This window comes from Chlorocebus sabaeus, chromosome 1 (assembly GCF_047675955.1).
Source record: "Chlorocebus sabaeus isolate Y175 chromosome 1, mChlSab1.0.hap1, whole genome shotgun sequence".
In the NCBI taxonomy this organism is placed as follows: domain Eukaryota; kingdom Metazoa; phylum Chordata; class Mammalia; order Primates; family Cercopithecidae; genus Chlorocebus; species Chlorocebus sabaeus.
In genome coordinates this window covers 45,585,509-45,602,311 of record NC_132904.1, presented here as the reverse complement: position 1 = coordinate 45,602,311, position 16,803 = coordinate 45,585,509, and the positions used below count along the sequence as shown (strand labels likewise).

At 43.9% G+C, this 16,803-nt stretch overlaps 1 protein-coding gene and 1 long non-coding RNA gene across 6 annotated transcripts in view; one reads left to right on the top strand and one right to left on the bottom strand.

Moving 5' to 3' along the window:
- E2F8 (E2F transcription factor 8) overlaps positions 1–3,168 on the bottom strand; it is a 17,331-nt gene extending 14,163 nt beyond the window's left edge. For 2 of the 5 annotated variants that reach the window (XM_073017813.1, XM_037999576.2), the window contains exons 1-2: positions 2,026–2,574; positions 1,583–1,706 (exon numbers count right to left, since the gene is read on the bottom strand). In XM_073017813.1, coding sequence (XP_072873914.1) covers positions 1,583–1,597 — 15 coding nt within the window. In that variant the 5' untranslated portion in view covers positions 1,598–1,706; positions 2,026–2,574. Of the gene's footprint in view, positions 1–1,582; positions 1,707–2,025; positions 2,576–2,983 lie in introns of those variants that run through there. The other 3 variants (XM_008004465.3, XM_008004455.3, XM_073017816.1) reach the window with 3 other exon arrangements.
- On the top strand, positions 2,743–16,803 carry LOC140712078 (uncharacterized). The gene is made up of 3 exons (XR_012093535.1): positions 2,743–3,016; positions 13,717–13,764; positions 13,894–16,803. It is a non-coding gene; the product is annotated as an uncharacterized lncRNA (long non-coding RNA).

Genomic DNA, 16,803 nt, shown 5'->3' with positions numbered 1-16,803 from the left:
TGTTAAATGATCTCAAACTCCTAGAAATGACTTTTGTTTACTCATGGTACTGTAATAAGTAAAGGCCTACAGGGCAGAAATTCTTATCCACCTAGCATAATGGCTGCATGCAATGGGTGCTAAATAAAATACCACTGAAGAGTCAGAGAGACAAGGAGACAAGGGTGAGGGATAGCATATGGTCAGATTTATCAGGGAAATCCAGAGTGTCCAACAGCAGGATTTCTGACCAGAAAAGTCTGCTCTTTGAACACACACTCCCTCACTTTACAGATAGAGAAAATGGAGCCCAGAAAAGTAAAATTATTAGGTTGGTGCAAAAGTAATTGTGGCTTTTGCTATTGAAAGTAGTGGCAAAAACAGCAATTACGTTTGCACCAACCTAACAGCTACCTAAGACCACAAAGCTAGATCCTGGCAGAGGCAAGATAGCCACTGAGACAAAAGGGAAAATTAACAGCAGTTCATAAATAAAGCTAATGGAGAATATGTTCCTTCCAGTTTTGGACACCAGGAACTTCACACACTACTCTCATCTTTATCTATTTTAAAGAAAATGCTTGGAAGAGCAATAAGTAAAATAATAGGCAGACCAAATAACCAAGAACATGGATTAATGGGACTTGCTGTGACATCTTGGGTTTATCAAGCTCTTTTCCGTTTGTATGTTCATGGAATCCTGCATTCCTAGCTTGCAGAAGAGAAGATGTAGGCTGAGAAAGGTCACACAGGACCGGAACCTGGATATTCTCACTCCAAGTATGGTGCTCTTCTTACATAGAAGTCAGTGTGGTGGACCCAACAGGAGCTCCTTGCAGTATGTGCGTCTGAGATGTGCTGATCTGAGAATAGGCTTTTTCTTTGCCTCACATTATCAGAAGCAATAGTAATTCTCTTATTTGACTAACATCTAAAACTACTAAGAAATGTGCATGTTTAAGTTCACTTTTTTTTAACCTATCAGTAGTTGGACACCCCCCAAAGACAATTCTTTTGTAATTTTACAAAATATTTGCCCCCTAAACAGAGCATTTTGCAGACCCCATAAAATAAGCTGCCAATTTGGTAAAAAATTATCTTAAAAAGAAATTCAGTCTCCAATCATGTCAAACGCCCTTTCTGAATTTCAGTTGTTCAAGAATCCTCAGAAATGTTGTAATGAAACTAACGAATTCTTGAAGAGGGGTAGGTTTGCCCCTTTACAATCTTTCCTTTAATGATTTGGTAGTGGTCTCCAAGACATACATAGAGAAAATATATTTTTAAGAATAATAAAATTTGTCAGTTTCATTACATTTCTGAGGATTCTTGAACAACTGGAATTCAGAAAGGGCATTTGACATGATTGGAGACTGAATTAAGATAATTTTCATTTTTTAAACTATATTAATTAAATTAGTATATATTTTAAACTAGATATTTTTGAAACTATAAGATAAGGTTCATTTTTTCCAGGTTATTACAGAGGCTAACCAAGGATGTGGCATTAATAAGATATATTGGATAGGGAAAAATTATGGAGTTAAATCCGGATGATACTGAATTTAAAATTGCAGTGATGAATATTGAAGTTATAAAGTACCTTTTCGTTCTCCATTCTGTAAATTCCTCATACATTTAGAGTTTAAAAATGAAAAATCTGGAGTTCCTCCCCAAATCCCGATGGTTCAAGTAGTCCAATCAATTGGACTAAAAGTTTTAATATCCTTAAAGAAAAAAAGAAATAGAAAAAGTTAGAGAAAAACAAGAACCAAAAGATCTGTTGAAAATTCCTTCACGGACAACAGGCTATGGAAACAAAGACTAACGAAAAATGACAAACTATATTTACACATTTTATTCTCGACCAGCGATCGCCCCACTGGGCGTAGAACGCCAACAAATGCCAGTAAATTCCTTCAGCAAACGGATCGGCTGTCCTAAGACTTCAAGCAACCCACAGAATTTCTAGTGACAGCCCTTTCCCATCTGTAGAAAAGGCTGGCCATTCTCTGAACCCCAGCAAATACTTTAGCAAGCACCCACCTGTTCGCAGATCTGGGCTCCGGACTGAGCGCACAAGCCCAGGTCCCGGCTGAGCGCACGCGATCCCAAGTAACTGGGTACAAGTCTGCATCTAGATGCCTGGATTTCTCCCCTTACACACACGTGCACAGGCTCAGCAGTAAAGTCATGGGAGGTTGCTTGACAGGAAAGTTCCAAATTCAGTCCCAAAGCTCCAAGCATACAGCTGGGCATTTAAAGAGAGTCTTATAATTAAGACTTTTTTTTAATTTTAAAAAGGGCTTTCTTAAAGATACAAAGCACTATTTAGTCCCTATTCGGGTGGCCAGTTCACACCACGGCGTTAGACTCCACCTTGGAAGGCGGCATTTGCCCAATAAGGCAAGCAGGTACAGTCCCCGGGCAGCCACTAGCTCCGTGCACTTCCCCCTCCTCTGGGCCAGAGGCCCCTCCCCCAGGCCCTGTCTGCCCGCCGCCCGCCCGACAGTTCCCGGACAGCATCATCGTGGTTTCCAGGACAACAATTTCCGACCAACCAGAGGGCCGGAGGCGGGCCTGCGATTGGCCGACGGCGCCAGGGGCGGGGCCGGACCTTCCGCCTTCGATTTAAAAATTTGGCGCGGAAAGTCGGACCGTGGCCGGCGCCTCCCTTTAGCTGCGCGGGGCCTGAGCGCGGGCAAACCCGTGCCCGGAACCACGGCATCCCCGCCCCTCCCCCTCGCTCGCCCCCGCCCCTCTGCGCGGGAGCTCAGCTCCTCCCTCACGGCCCCCGGCGGAGCGGGAGGCGGGAAACGGCCGCCGCTGCGGCCGCCGCCACTGCCACCCGCCCGAGCCCTCTCCCGGTGCCGCGTCGCCCGGGCGCCGCGCCGCCCCTCTGCGTCCCTCTGACCTGTCAATCCACATCACGGAGGGAGCCGGCGGGGGCTGAGCCGGGACTCCTCAGCACCGCTGCCCCTCTCAGGCCCGGGAGCCCGCGTACCTGGCAGTCAGTCAGTCTTTCCGCAGCGCCGAGGTGGGTGCCGGAGAGAGACTCCGGGACCGGGACTGGCGGGCCGGCTGGCGGGCAGAGGGAGCGTGACCGTCCAGGAGCAGCCAAGCCCCCGATTTGAAATTAACCCGCTCCCGGCGCGAGCCGATCCCGCGGGCGGGGAGGGCCGCTCCCCTCCCCCACGCCCGCTAGCTCCGGCCCCGGCCCCCACGCGCCAATCCGAGCCTCCCGACCGTAGCCGCCGGCGAATCGGTGCAGGCGCCGCCCTCCGCTCCCGCCTCTACGGCAGAGTTGGGGGAAAAGTTCAGCAACTTTTTTTTTCCTTTTTTTTTTTTTTTACATACACCCCCTCCCCTTGCTCAAAGTTGGGGAATAAAATTTGGCCCGCCCGGGGCTCGCGGGCTGGGCCGCAGGCGCCCTGCGATTCCCCGCATGGGGCTATCTCACCCCTGCCCAGCTCCAGGCCGGCTCACCTGCCCTCGGACTGCAGCCGGACCTCTCCCCCTTGCACCCCTCGCATGCATGGTTGTGCTGCCCACCGTCTGCCCCGTGCCTTGCAGAAATTGGTGTGAGGAGGGAGAAGCTTGACTACTGGTGCCTAAGCTCCGTGGGCGCGGGGCCTTGGCCCGGCTGTGAGAACTCAGGTGTAGGAGGAGAGGAGGAGGCGGAAAACCCGCCAAGTCTGTCCCCGCCGTCTTTCCTCTCGGTCTCCCACCCACTCCTCCCTTTCTCTTCCCTGTTGTCTTTCCCTCTTTTTCCGGTCTCCGAGCCTAAGGCTGCTTTAGCCTGGTTCCCTGTGGAGCCCTAGCAGGGTGGGGAGACACTTCGATCCTCCGTCCTCACTTTGCAGAACGGGACACCGAGGCCCGGGGCGGCGGCGCTGCCTCGGCTGCACCTGGATCATTTGCGCCCGCGTTGGCTCCCTTCGCTCTCCTCTGCCTTAGACTTTTCTGCGGATGGGTGCTGAGTGTTGCCCAGCCGCGCCGAGATCTGGGCGCCGGTCTCTGGATCTGGACTCGGTTTGTCTCTTCCTCCTCTGTAATCGCGCGTGTTTAAGCTCCAGCAGGGCCCGGGGCCACGCTCCCCCACTCCCACCGCTAAGTTGGGGATCAGTGACTCTCCCATTGCTGACTAGCAGGGCGAGGCATTTTTATTTTCTGCGGAACGCGATGAGGGCGGGGATGCTATGATATTTAGGCTGGGGTCGCAGCGCAGCAGCTGCCAGCCATAGGGCCAAGGGTCTCCGTGTCGAGCGAAGGCTCATCCCCCCACCCCGAAACTCGACCGCAGACTTGCGGGGTGACTGCCCTGGAATGTTGGCGGCGTCGTGTACCTGTCCCCACTTCGTCGACAGCTGAGGTGCAGGTCTTGCTTAAGAAGGCGCTTCGACCTGAAAGCGGGCCTTTCAGGTACTGTGCAGAGGGTCAGCTGCCTGTAGCTCGCAGATTTAAAATAAAGCAGAGATCACTATACAGGGTTCCACCGTTGCTAGCACTGAGCAGCTGGTTCTTACTAAGCCTAGGGACCCCTTTTCTGGAGCAAGGCTGGGTTCTAAATGTATCAACAAAAAGTGGGGATTTGGTGCTTCTGTTTTAGCCACTAGCTGTTGGCCAGATTGTCATCTCCCCCAACCCCCTGAACGGTCAGCACTCCTAAGAGTGCATAGGTTCAGCTATGCCCAGTGTACCCGAAGTTATTACAGCCCCGGAGTCCTGTGGGCCATAAATCCCCTTTAAAATTGTTTAGAAGCAGTCTGCCTCATGCACCTGTGTTCAGAGATAGTGACTAATTCGTTCAAATCTGTCATCTACAGGGCCATTCATGCTGCAGATGTCTGAGTGACAATTACTTGTAAGACACATCATTCATGGAGCAGCCACCTCTAGTGACACTTGACAGATGGCCTCTCATTTCATACTCAGCACAGGTGTGAAAGCATGGGGTATGACTCTGAGAGGGAAGCAGGGTTTTAAAGTGACAACCCCAAGGTCTCACTGTAAGTAACAGGGCTGGAATTCGAAGCCAAGGCTGTTTAACGCCTCAGAACTTTCCACTGAAAGCTGTGTTCACCACTGTGCGGGGTGCTCATCCTTACTTGCTTCATAGGATAGTTGTGTCCCATTTTATAGAGAAGAAAACTGAGGCACAAAAGGGTTAAACTGATGACCAAGTTAGCTACAGAGCGAGAATTAGAATCCAAGTCTGCCTGCTCCAAGTTCATACATCCCATTCCACTGCCTCTGAAAGATCCTATGAGAGCAATGTTAGTGCCAACTCAGGCTAGCCCTTAACCATTTCAACCCCTCCCTAAACACACAAAAAAACAGGAAGGTGACAATGTAATTCTTGCTTACTGATTGTTGTCATGTCTTACTGAAGGAAGTGAAATTACAGTCAAACTCATTGAGTATGTTGAAAAATGGTTTTATTAAGAGTGAAGTGATACAGTTTTGAAGTCTTAACAACCCTTTCATGTAATGAAAGGTAACGAAGAAAGAAAGGTGAAACAACTCTACTCATCGCTGTGTAGAGTATCAGTTTGAAATGCAGCATGAATGTAAAGGAGAGAAAAGACTACTGAAAACTTTTATGTTTACTGCTAACCAAGAAGGAAGGATCAGGACATAAGCTTGAAATCTTTTTTTTAAAAAATTTTCCCATCAAATATGTTTTCCACTTATTAGTTACATAATCCAAGGGAATAGTTGTGTATTTGTTTCTGGCCTTTTATTCATCATGTTGTGTAATCTGTGTCTCACTGAAGTTAGACCAGTTTTTCTGCTCTGTGATGCCGCCCTTCTGGATTGCACAACTTGGAGGGCTGATATGTTGTATAACACATTCAGCATTAAATAAAGTATTATGAAAAAAGATATCAAAGGTAAGGGGGAAAGATAGGCATCACCGAGGCGTCTACATTCAAAGGTAACATTTGGGATTCCTGAAGTGTGTCCCTTTTCATAATCACCAAAAAGACAGGCAAGACCTTCCCCTTCTGAGCAGGGAAGGATGAAGGGCTAAGGAATGAGCTCTAGCTAATGGGTTTCTTGACCTTTTTTGTCTCTTGCTGCCCCACCTCCTAGGTGCTTGTATCACCAGCTCTGCTTCCTGACCTAGTGGGGCAATTTGGGTTTGTGCTTTTTCTGCAGTACGTGTTGGCATAGATACCATGAAACAGCTGTCTGGAGCTTAAAATTGCACAAATCCCTATGTGCTGGGTTAGATGTGGCTGCTTACAACTAGATCTCAGCTATTCCTGGTCCTTGTACTGAGCCTGCAAATGAATCATGCTGGGTCCAGTCTGGGCAGGGTTAAAGAGGATGGATACAAGCAAAGCACCCAGGAAGCGGGCATGCCTGGAGCTGGCTTGTGTTGACTGTGGAGCTAGACTAGGTCAGAGTATGTCCCAGGCAGCAGCAGGGCTGTGTGTGAAATCCCCTCAGACTCTCCTGTGACCTCCTGTGGGAAATTCCTGATGGGCCCTGATCTATCCTGACGAGCCCTATATAGACATTTGCAGCCCGGGACTCAGCTGCAGCAGTGACAGTTGCTGCCATTTATTGAGCAATTACTGCTTCTGATTTTTTTTTTTTTTTTTTGAGACAGAGTCTTGCTCTATCACCCAGGCTGGAGTGCAGTGGCATGATCTCGGCTCACTGCAACCTCTGCCTCCCGGGTTCAAGCGATTCTCCTGTCGCAGCCTCTCAAGTAACTGGGACTACAGGCACGCGCCACCACACCTGGCTAAGGTTTGTATTTTTAGTAGAGACGGGGTTTCACCATATTGGCTAGGCTGGTCTCGAATTCCTGATCTCATGATCCGGCCGCCTCGGCCTCCCAAAGTGCTAGGATTACAGGCATGAGCCACTGCACCTGCCAGCTTCTAAAATTTTAAAATACTTTGGGGATAATACAACACAAAATACTGAGAGTCCTCATGTGAAGCTGGAGTCTGAGTTCTGTTCTCATTTTATTATTGCACATATAATCTTAAAATTGTCATAATGTCGTGTAATCCAGTGCTTATCAGTGGGTTGGAAAAACCTGCTTTTCCAGGTTCTAGGACATTAAAGAAGTATATGTAGAGATTCCTAGGAATAGGGTTCAGGGATTTATTACCTAAAATATAGCCCCCTTGGAGCCGGGTGTGGCGGCTCATGCTTGTAATCCCAGCACTTTGGGAGGCTGAGGCGGGTGGATCACTTGAGGTCAGGAGTTTGAGACCAGCCTGGACACATGGTGAAACACTGTCTGTACTAAAAATACAAAAATTAGCTGGGCATGGCGGTGGATGCCTGTAATTCCGGCTACTTGGGAGGCTGAGGCAGGAGAATTGCTTGAACCCGGGTGGTGGAGGTTGCAGTGAGCCAAGATTGCACCACTGCGCTCCAGCCCGGGCCACTGAGCAAGACTGTCTCAAAAAAAAAAAAAAAAAGTCCCATTCAATACAGGAATCCTATAACCTTCCTGATCAATTAATGATTGCTGCTCTTTGCTTAAAGCTGGTAGTGAAAGGTAACTGTGCTGATCCCCTCCAGGCAGATTTATCACATCCTGTTCTTGATCATCCCCCTATATAGGCACCTCTGTTATGGATGCTTCCCACCTACACCACTGTGAGCTCCTTAAGGCAGGGAGAGGGACTTCTTCACCTCTTGGTCTTTCCAGTGCCCAGCCAGGTGCCTGACCCAAAGCAGGGGCCTGATAGATGTTGGCTGATGGAGTAAAATTCTACTCTGGAATGTTATCCCAGCAGCCTCAGATGATACCTTGTCTTTTAATTTCTTTATCTTCAGTACTGAGTTCAGTGCCTGACACACACTTGGTGTTCCATAATGCTAGGATAATGAGCTCATAATTACCTCTCCCTTTTAAATGTCAGGTTTTTTACTTTAGCTAGGTTCTTTGGTTTTATTTATTTACTCACTGAAAAGTAGTATACTGAGTGCTATACTATGCCCCTAAACCCTGAATTAGGTGCTAGGTATACACAGTGAGTGAAAGAGATAAAGTCCTTGCCCTTTTGGAGTTTATATTCAAGCAGTAGAAAGTGTCTGGTGCAAAGTGTTAGCTTTTATTGTATTTTTTTTTTCCTGTAAGTGTGAGATTTCTCTGCCATTCCTCAGTTCAATAAATATGACCTTTTTTTAAAAATAAATGTTCTACCTCTATAGTACTTTTTAAAAGTTTCTGTAGGTATTTTTCTTCCCTAGGAACCCAAGTTTTCTTTTCTTCTCCTTTTAGCCCATATGTATGGGTCACTTGCTCCAAGCCTAGGGACTCTGCTAGGCACCAGCTACAGGACATGATGGCTGCCCTTGGGATCCCAGCAATAAAGCCATCTCTTCACTTACTCCCACTCCCCCTCTCTCTTTATCCCTCTTCTGCAGAGATGTGGACTTCATCTGGACAAATTGTGTGCTTCTCTGAGTTCTTTAAGATTATGGCCTCTTAGTCACTGGAGGATGCCCTATTTCTCCTGGAATGATACTGAAGTCAGCATAAGTGGGTTCCTTACACCTCAGTGGCCCTCAGTCATTGTGAATTCAGGCACTGGGAAGACAGAGCAGGCTCTTAATCAGCTGTGTCAGGCTGGGGGCATCTCCCATGTAAGGTTCTAGGCAATCACCAAACATTCTAATAATCCACTCCTTCCTGAAATCTGAAATCTACCTGATTTCTTCCAGCTTCTTGGCACTAATGAATACCTCTTAAAGTTACGGTTTCCAGGATATGATTTGACCTAATATGCTTCATGATACCCAGATATATTATGGTAGAGTTTTATTGCTCATTGTACTGCTTCATTGTATAATACAGAGACAGAATAAGACCTACACAAATTGATTTTGTTGACAAAAATACTTAAGATTTTCCAAAAGAATTAGATAACTCTCCTCTTAGCCTTAATCAAAAATGTTTAGGCCAGGTATGGTGGCTCATGCCTGTAATCCCAGCACTTTGGGAGGCCGAGGTGGGCGGATCACAAGGTCAAGAGATCGAGACCATCCTGACTAACATGGTGAAACCCCATCTCTACTAAAAATACAAAAAAATAAGCCGGACGTGGTGACGGGCCCCTGTAGTCCCAGCTACTCAGGAGGCTGAGGCAGGAGAATGGCATGAACCCGGGAGGCGGAGGTTTCACTGAGCCAAGATCGTACCACTGCACTCCAGCCTGGGTGACAGAGCAAGACTCCATCTCAAAAAAAAAAAAAAAAAAAAAAAAGTTTAATAAAGTCTCACAGCAGTTATCAATATGGAAATTGACTAGAGTATGTTAATACACCTGTGGTTGTAGTTATTAATAAATTGCATTTGAATTTGCCCACAAAATATATAGTTCTATATACTCTTTTACAATAGTGCTAACATGGAACATAGTCCATGATTGATCATATGCTCAGCCATAAAGCGAGTCTCCATAAATTTAAAAAAAAAAAAATCAAAACCATACCGACCATACTGTCAGCCACAGTGGAATAAAAATAAAAATCAATACCAAGATGATCTTTCAGAAACCACACAATAACATGAAAATTAAACAACTTACTCCTGAATGAGTTTTGGGTAAACAATGAAATTATGGCAGAATTTAAAAAATCTCTTGGAAATATGTGAAAACAGAAATACAGCATACCAAAATCTCTGGGTTGCAGCAAAAGCAGAGTTAAGAAGAAAGGTTATAGCACTGAGCACCTACCTCAAAAAGTTAGATCTCAATGATCTAACGTTACACCTAGAAGAACCAGAAAAATAAGAACAAATGAATCTGAAAGTTAGCAGAAGAAGAGACATAATTAAAATCAAAGTGGAACTGAATGAAATTGAGGCCCCAAATCCATATAAAGAATTAACAAAAACCAAGTTGGTTATTTGAAAGGATAAACAAGATCAGTAGACCACTAGATTAACAAAGAAAGAAGATCCAAATAAGCACAATTAGAAACAACAAAGATGACACTATGATTGATCCCACATAAATACAAAAGATCCTCAGAGACTACTGTGAATATACCTCTATGCACACAAACTAGAAAATCTACAGGAAATGGATAAATTCCTGGAAATGCACAATCTCCCAAGGTTAAATCAGGAAGGAATTTAAACACTGACTAGATCAATATTTAGTTCCAAAATTGAATTAGTAATAAAAAGCCCTACCAATCATAAAAATCCCTGGACCAGATGGATTCACAGCCTAATTCTACCAGACGCACAAAGAAGAGTTGGTACCAGTTCTACTGAAACTATTCCTAAAAATCAAGGTGGAAGGACTCTTTCCTAACTCATTCTACAAAGCCAGCATCACCCTGATACCAAAACCTGGCAAAGACACAACAAAAAAAGAGAACTACATGCCAATATCCCTGATGAACATAGATGCAAAAATCTTCAATAAAATACTAGCAAACTGAATTCGACAGCACAGCAAAAAGTGGATTCACCATGAACAAGTAGACTTCATTCCTGGGATGCAAGATTGGTTCAACATGTACAAATCAATAAATGTGACTCACCACATACACAGAATTAAAAGCAAAAATCATGTGATTATCTCAATAGACACAGAAAAAGCTTTTGATAAATCCAACATCCCTTCATGATAAAAACCATCAAGAAGCTAGTCCTCGATGGAACATACCTAAAAATAATAAGAGCCATCTATGACAAACCCATAGCCAACATCATGAAAACTGGAAGCATTCCTCTTGAGAACTGGAACAAGACAAGGATGCCATGCCTGCTCTCGCCACTCCTATTCAACATAGTACTGGAAGTGCTATCCAGAACAGTCGAGCAAGAGGAAGAAATAAAAGGCATCTGAATAGGAAAATAATAAGTCAAACTATCTCTTCATGGACTATATGATTCTATACCTAGAAAACCCTAAAGACTCTGCCAAAAGGCTCCTAGAACTGTAAACAGCAAAGTTTTAGGATACAAAATCAATGTGCAAAAATCAGTAGCATTTCTATCACCAATAACATTCAAGCTGAGAGCAAAATAAAGAACTCAATCCCATTTACAATAGATACACACACACACAAATACCTAGGAATACATCTAACCAAGGAGGTGAAAGTATCTCTACAAGGAGAACTACAAAACACTGCTCAAGAAATCAGAGATGACACAAACAAATGAAAACATTCCATGTTCATGACTTGGATGAATCAGTATAATTAAAATGGCCAAAATGCCCAAAGCAATCTACAGATTCAATGATATTCATATCAAACTGCCAACATCATTTTTCACAGAATTGGAAAAAAAATTCTATAATTCATAGGGAACCAATAAAGAGCCCAAATAGCCAAAGTGATCTTACGAAAAAAGAACAAAGCCAGAGACATCACATTACCCAACTTCAAACTATATTATAAAGCTACAGTAACCCAAACAACATAATAGTAGTACAAAAACAGACACATAGACCAATAGAACAGACTAGAGAATTCAGAAGTAAAGCCACACACCTACAGCCATCTAATCTTTAACAAAGTTGACAAATAAGCAATGAGGGAAGGACTCCCTATTCAATAAATGGTACTGGGATAGCTGGACACCTATATGCAGAAGGATGAAACGGAACCCCTGCCTTTCAAGATACATAAAAATTAACTCAAGTTGGATTAAAGATTTAAATGTAAGACCTCAAACTAGGAATCCCAGAAGAAAACCTAGGGAACACCACTCTGGACATCAGCCTTAGGAAAGAATTTATGACTAAGTCCCCAAAAGCAATTACAATAAAAAAAAAATTGACAAGTGAGACCTAATTAAACCAAAGAGCTTCTGCACAGCAACAGAAACTATCAACAGGGTAAACAGACAACCTAGAGAATGGGAAAAAAATTGCAAATTATGCATCCAGCAAACGTCTAATACCCAGAATCTATAAAGAACTTAAATAATTGAACAAGCAAAAACCAAAAAAACCCATTAAAAGATGGACAAAATACATAAACACATCTCAAAAGAAGACATACAAGCAGCCAACAAACATATGAAAAAATGCTCCACATCACTAATCAGAGAAATATAAATCAAAACCACAATAAGATACCATCTCACACCAGTCTGAATGGCTGTTATTAAAACGTTAAAAAACAACAGAGGTTGTTGAGGCTGTGGAGAAAGGGAATGCTTATACATTGTTGGTGGGAATGTAGATTAGTTCAGTCACTGTGGATATCAGTTTGGAGATTTCTCAAAGAACTCAGAACTACCATTTGACCCAGAAATCCCATCACTTGGTATATATCCAAGAGAAAACAAATTGTTCTACCAAAAAGACACATGTACTTGCATGTTCATCAAAGCACTATTTAGAATAGCAAAGACATGGAATTAACCTAGGTGCCTATCAGCAGTAGATTGGATAAAGAAAATGTGGTACATATATACCATGGAATACTACACAGCCATAAGAAAGAATGAAATCATGTCCTTTGAAGCAACATAGGTGCAGCTATAGGCCACTATACTAAGTGAATTACCATAGAAACAGAAAACTAAATAACACATGTTCTCACTTACATGTGGGAGCTAAACTTTGGGTACTCATGGACATAAACATGGCAACAGTAGAAACGGGACTACTAATGAGAAGAGGGAAGGAGGGGGACAAAGGTTGAAAAATAAACAGTTGGGTACTATACCCACTACCTGAGTGATGGTATCATTCGTACTCCAAACCTTGGCATCCTGCGATATACCCAGGTAACACACTTGCACATGTATCCCCTGAATCTAAAATGGAAGTTGAAAAAAAAAATTGGAACAAGCATTTTTATTTAAAAAATTAGATAAAATAGTGCTAAGCTTTGTTACAGATTCAATCTTTGAGATAATAATTTAAAATCATTTTAAAGTTGATTTGAAGAATACAAAATGACATTACTTATAAATTATTTTTCCTTCTTTTAATTTTAGAGACAGAGTCTTGCACTGTCGCCCAGGCTGGAGTGCAGTGGTGTGATTATAGCTCACTGCAGCCTTGAACTCCTGGTCTCAAGCAGTTCTCCTGCCTGGGCCTCCTAAAGTGCTGGGATTATAGGCATGAGCTACCACTCCTGGCCTAAGATGGCTGCTTTTAAAGAAACTCAGGGTCTGGAGGACACAGAAGTATCTTCTAGTCTGTAATCTTTCCTTGAGATAGGATAAGATGTGGATGAAAATTAGAACTTTGTGGTGAAACAGACCTTGGTTGGTTCAAAGGCCATCTCATCATTATAGCTGTGCATCCTTAGGCATATGACTTAACCTCTCTGAACCTCCTTTCCCCCCACTCCCTAAAATTGGAATTAAAATATACATCTTCATGGGCTCTCATGAGGATTAGATGAGATAATCAATGCAAAGTACTTAGCACAATATTTAGCACATGGCAAGTACTTAATAGCTATTATTATATATTGTTATATGTAATATAATCCAAAACCAATCCAGAGAAATGCGTATCTGTCTTTGTGTTTATTTTTGCTTTCTTAATCACGTCATAGAGATTCCCAATAGCTAGACTGTGTCTAAGAACCTTTGGCCAGGAAATTGTTTCTTCTCAGCAGCAGAAACTGTGTCCTCCACCCCTTCCCTGACCTTCCACTGCTCCAGCTGCAGGTGCAGCTATATTAAGTGCTCACCTGAGGGAATGCCCAGTGTTGTTGGAATCCTTACAACTAGAAGCCTGCTTTGTCTTTTTTTTTTTTTTTTTTTTTAAGGAGAAATGGCTTGAGAAAGACATGTTGAAGAGGAAAAAATACGTTAAGGTAACATGTTCTTATCTGTTACTAGAATTAGTCAATGCATCATAATTTAAGGGTTTGTGTCTAGTTTATTGGCTCTATTAGTAAATATCACCTCTCTTGTGCTTCACTTTCCTGCCTCTTTGCTCCCAGCACAGAGATTTCTAAATTGCTCGAAGTACAGGCCCAGGCATAGAATTAGATTTGGTTAACACTTGCCAACTGGCTTAGAATCTGAAGACTCTAACTCTAGTCCCTGGTTCTGACACCTACTAACTCTGCAACTTTAGGGAAGCCACTTACCTCTCTGAGTCTCAGTTTCCTCCTCTGTGAAATGGGCTGGTAATATCTATGGTATAAAGACTTCATTGATGGTATGGGACCAACTGAGGCTACATGTGTAAAAATATTGTTTGAAAATGTTAATTGCTATTTGATTACAAGGACATAGTCTTATGAATATGATCAAATCTCTCGCTAGCTTATTGGTTTTCATAGTAGGAGATGTCACTTGCTGTGTGATCTTGGACAAGTCACTGAACTCCTCTGAGCTGCACTTGTCTCCCCTGTGACATGGGAAGTGTAGAATTGATTACTTAAATTTCCTGAAATTGTACAAGCCTATGCTGAGGCCGAGCTTTCCTTGAAAACTGGAAAAAGCACAGGCTTTGAAGTCCGATGGACTGGGGTTAATCCTCTGCTTCGCAGCTTGCTTTCTTTTTGTCTCTCTGTACCCATAAAGGATTGTCTCAGAATGTTCTGGGTATTTTTGAAAAGTAACAGCAGCTTGACTGAAAGGCAATTTTGTCTGTAATAAGACATCAGCTGTGAGCACAGTTCTGCGGTGGCAGAAACCAGATCAGGCAGAGATTCAGGTCCATACTTTCCAAACTCCAGTGGCCCATTTGGTAGAACCAGTTTACATTTATATGTTGAATTTTTGTTGACTAAATAACAGTGATCCAAGAGCTGAGATGGTTTTTTGGTCCCACTAGGGAGGGTTGTATTGCTGTCAAGGTGTGGATAAAGCATTTCAGGCAGGCGCCCCTGGAACCTGGCCCAGTAGTGTGCAGCTGTGTCAATAGGCCTTTGAAGTCCACACACACCAGCCGACTGGTCAGCAGCCCCTGGGATGGTCTGTACAACCTTCGTCACAGGAAATTGGGAAAGGCATGTGGAAGCTAGCATTGCTGGAAGGGGAGGAGAAGAAAACTATTGGGCTCTTTATGAAAACATGGGAGAAATTTACCCAAATTCACAGGCTGAGCCCATCAGCAGGATCTGGGATTGTTGATCACTGCTCTTCTCTTTCTGGCTGTGGATCAGTGTGATGAGCTGGTTCATCTTTATTCTGACCTGAATATGTGTCAGCTAGCGCTTCCGTGAGGCCTCAGCATAGTGATAGTATACTGGTGGCGCTGATGGTGCTATGGTGCTGCAAGATTCACAAAGAGCTTCTGAATCATTAAAATGTGAACAAACCCTGTTCAGGAGAATTGTAATGCAAAATATTTTTCATTTTTATTTGTTCATTTCTGGTATTCTACATTTTGGGGCACTGGTCTCTTCCCCTGCCCCAGGATTTTCCCCATGTGCAGGTGCTTTTTCGTCACATGATCTCATTTAATCTTCACAACATCCCTGAGGTATGTTGTCTTCAATCCCTCTTTGGCAAAAGAGGAAATGGAAGCTCTGGGTGGTTAAAACTTGCTGAAGATAACACAGCTTAGCAGGAAACCCTGAGCTGTCTGACTCTCAAGCCTGTGTTGAGAAATCCTGCCCTGTGCTGCCTCTCACTGCATAGATCCTATCTGGATAAAGTGCTGGGTAACCAGGAATCAGAACCTCTGGAGGACGAGTATGACTTCTTTTCTGTCCCTGCTGCCTGAGTTCAGACTCTCAACATCCTCTCCTCCTCTTCCCTGTTCTTGCTCTGTACCAATGCTCTGTCACTGAGTCTTGTCACTTTGGCCCACTGTCCCCCCTTGCACCCCTGCCTTTCTTTTCATTCTTACCCTCGTTGCCACACACCTGGGGCACTGCCGTAGCTGGCAGCTCCCTTTGTCACCAGTCTTTCCCTTTTCCATCTTTTCCACTTACCCTGCCAGACTCATTTGCTTTAACACTGCTTTGTCCTATTTCATTTTAAACATCCCAGGGACTCATGAGATGAAGTCAAGACTCAGTGCTTGACCTGAAACACCCCCCAGTGCCCCTAGGTGGACCCCAAAGCTTCTACATTAGTCGCTTTTTCACGCTGCTGATAAAGACAGACTCGAGACTGGGCAATTTACGAAAGAAAGAGGTTTATTGGACTTATGGTTCCATATGGCTGGGGAGACCTCACAATCATGGTGGAAGGCAAGGAGGAGCAAGTCATGTCTTAACGTGGATGGCAGCAGCAAAAGTGAGTTTGTGCAGAGGAACTCCTGTTTTTAAAACCATCAGATCTTGTGAGACCCATTCACTATCACGAGAACAGCATGGGAAAGACCCACCCCTTTAATTCAATCACCTCCCACCAGTTCCTCCCACGACATGTGGGAATTATAGGAATTGTGGGAGTTACAATTCAAGATGAGATTTGTGTGGGGACATGGCCAAAATGTATCAGCTCCTTTCCAGCCTTGCCCATCACTTCCTGCAATAACTTGATGTTGCCTGGAATTTTCTGACTTCAGCATCTTTGGTCATGAGGTATCTTCTGCCTAGAATGTGACACACCTTCCCACCCAACCTCCCCTCTGCTAAAAATCTCATTATGGTCTGGCTGAAGTGGCCTGTCTTTAATGAAGCTTTCTCCAGTCACCTTGAAGGAATGATTCCCCCCTTGGAACACTTTGAAACACTTAAACAGTACTTCTCGTATGTTGCTTCACTGTAATTATTTGTGTGCCAACATTTCCTCCCTATATACCAATGTGATTATGGAACCCATGTGTGTGTATCCCCCACTGTGGTCATTAGCATAGTGCCTTATACGTAGTGGGCCCTTTGTTGGATGAATAAACTAATGAACAGTGAAAAGCAAATAGTAAGAAATAAGTCATTTATTGTTTCCCA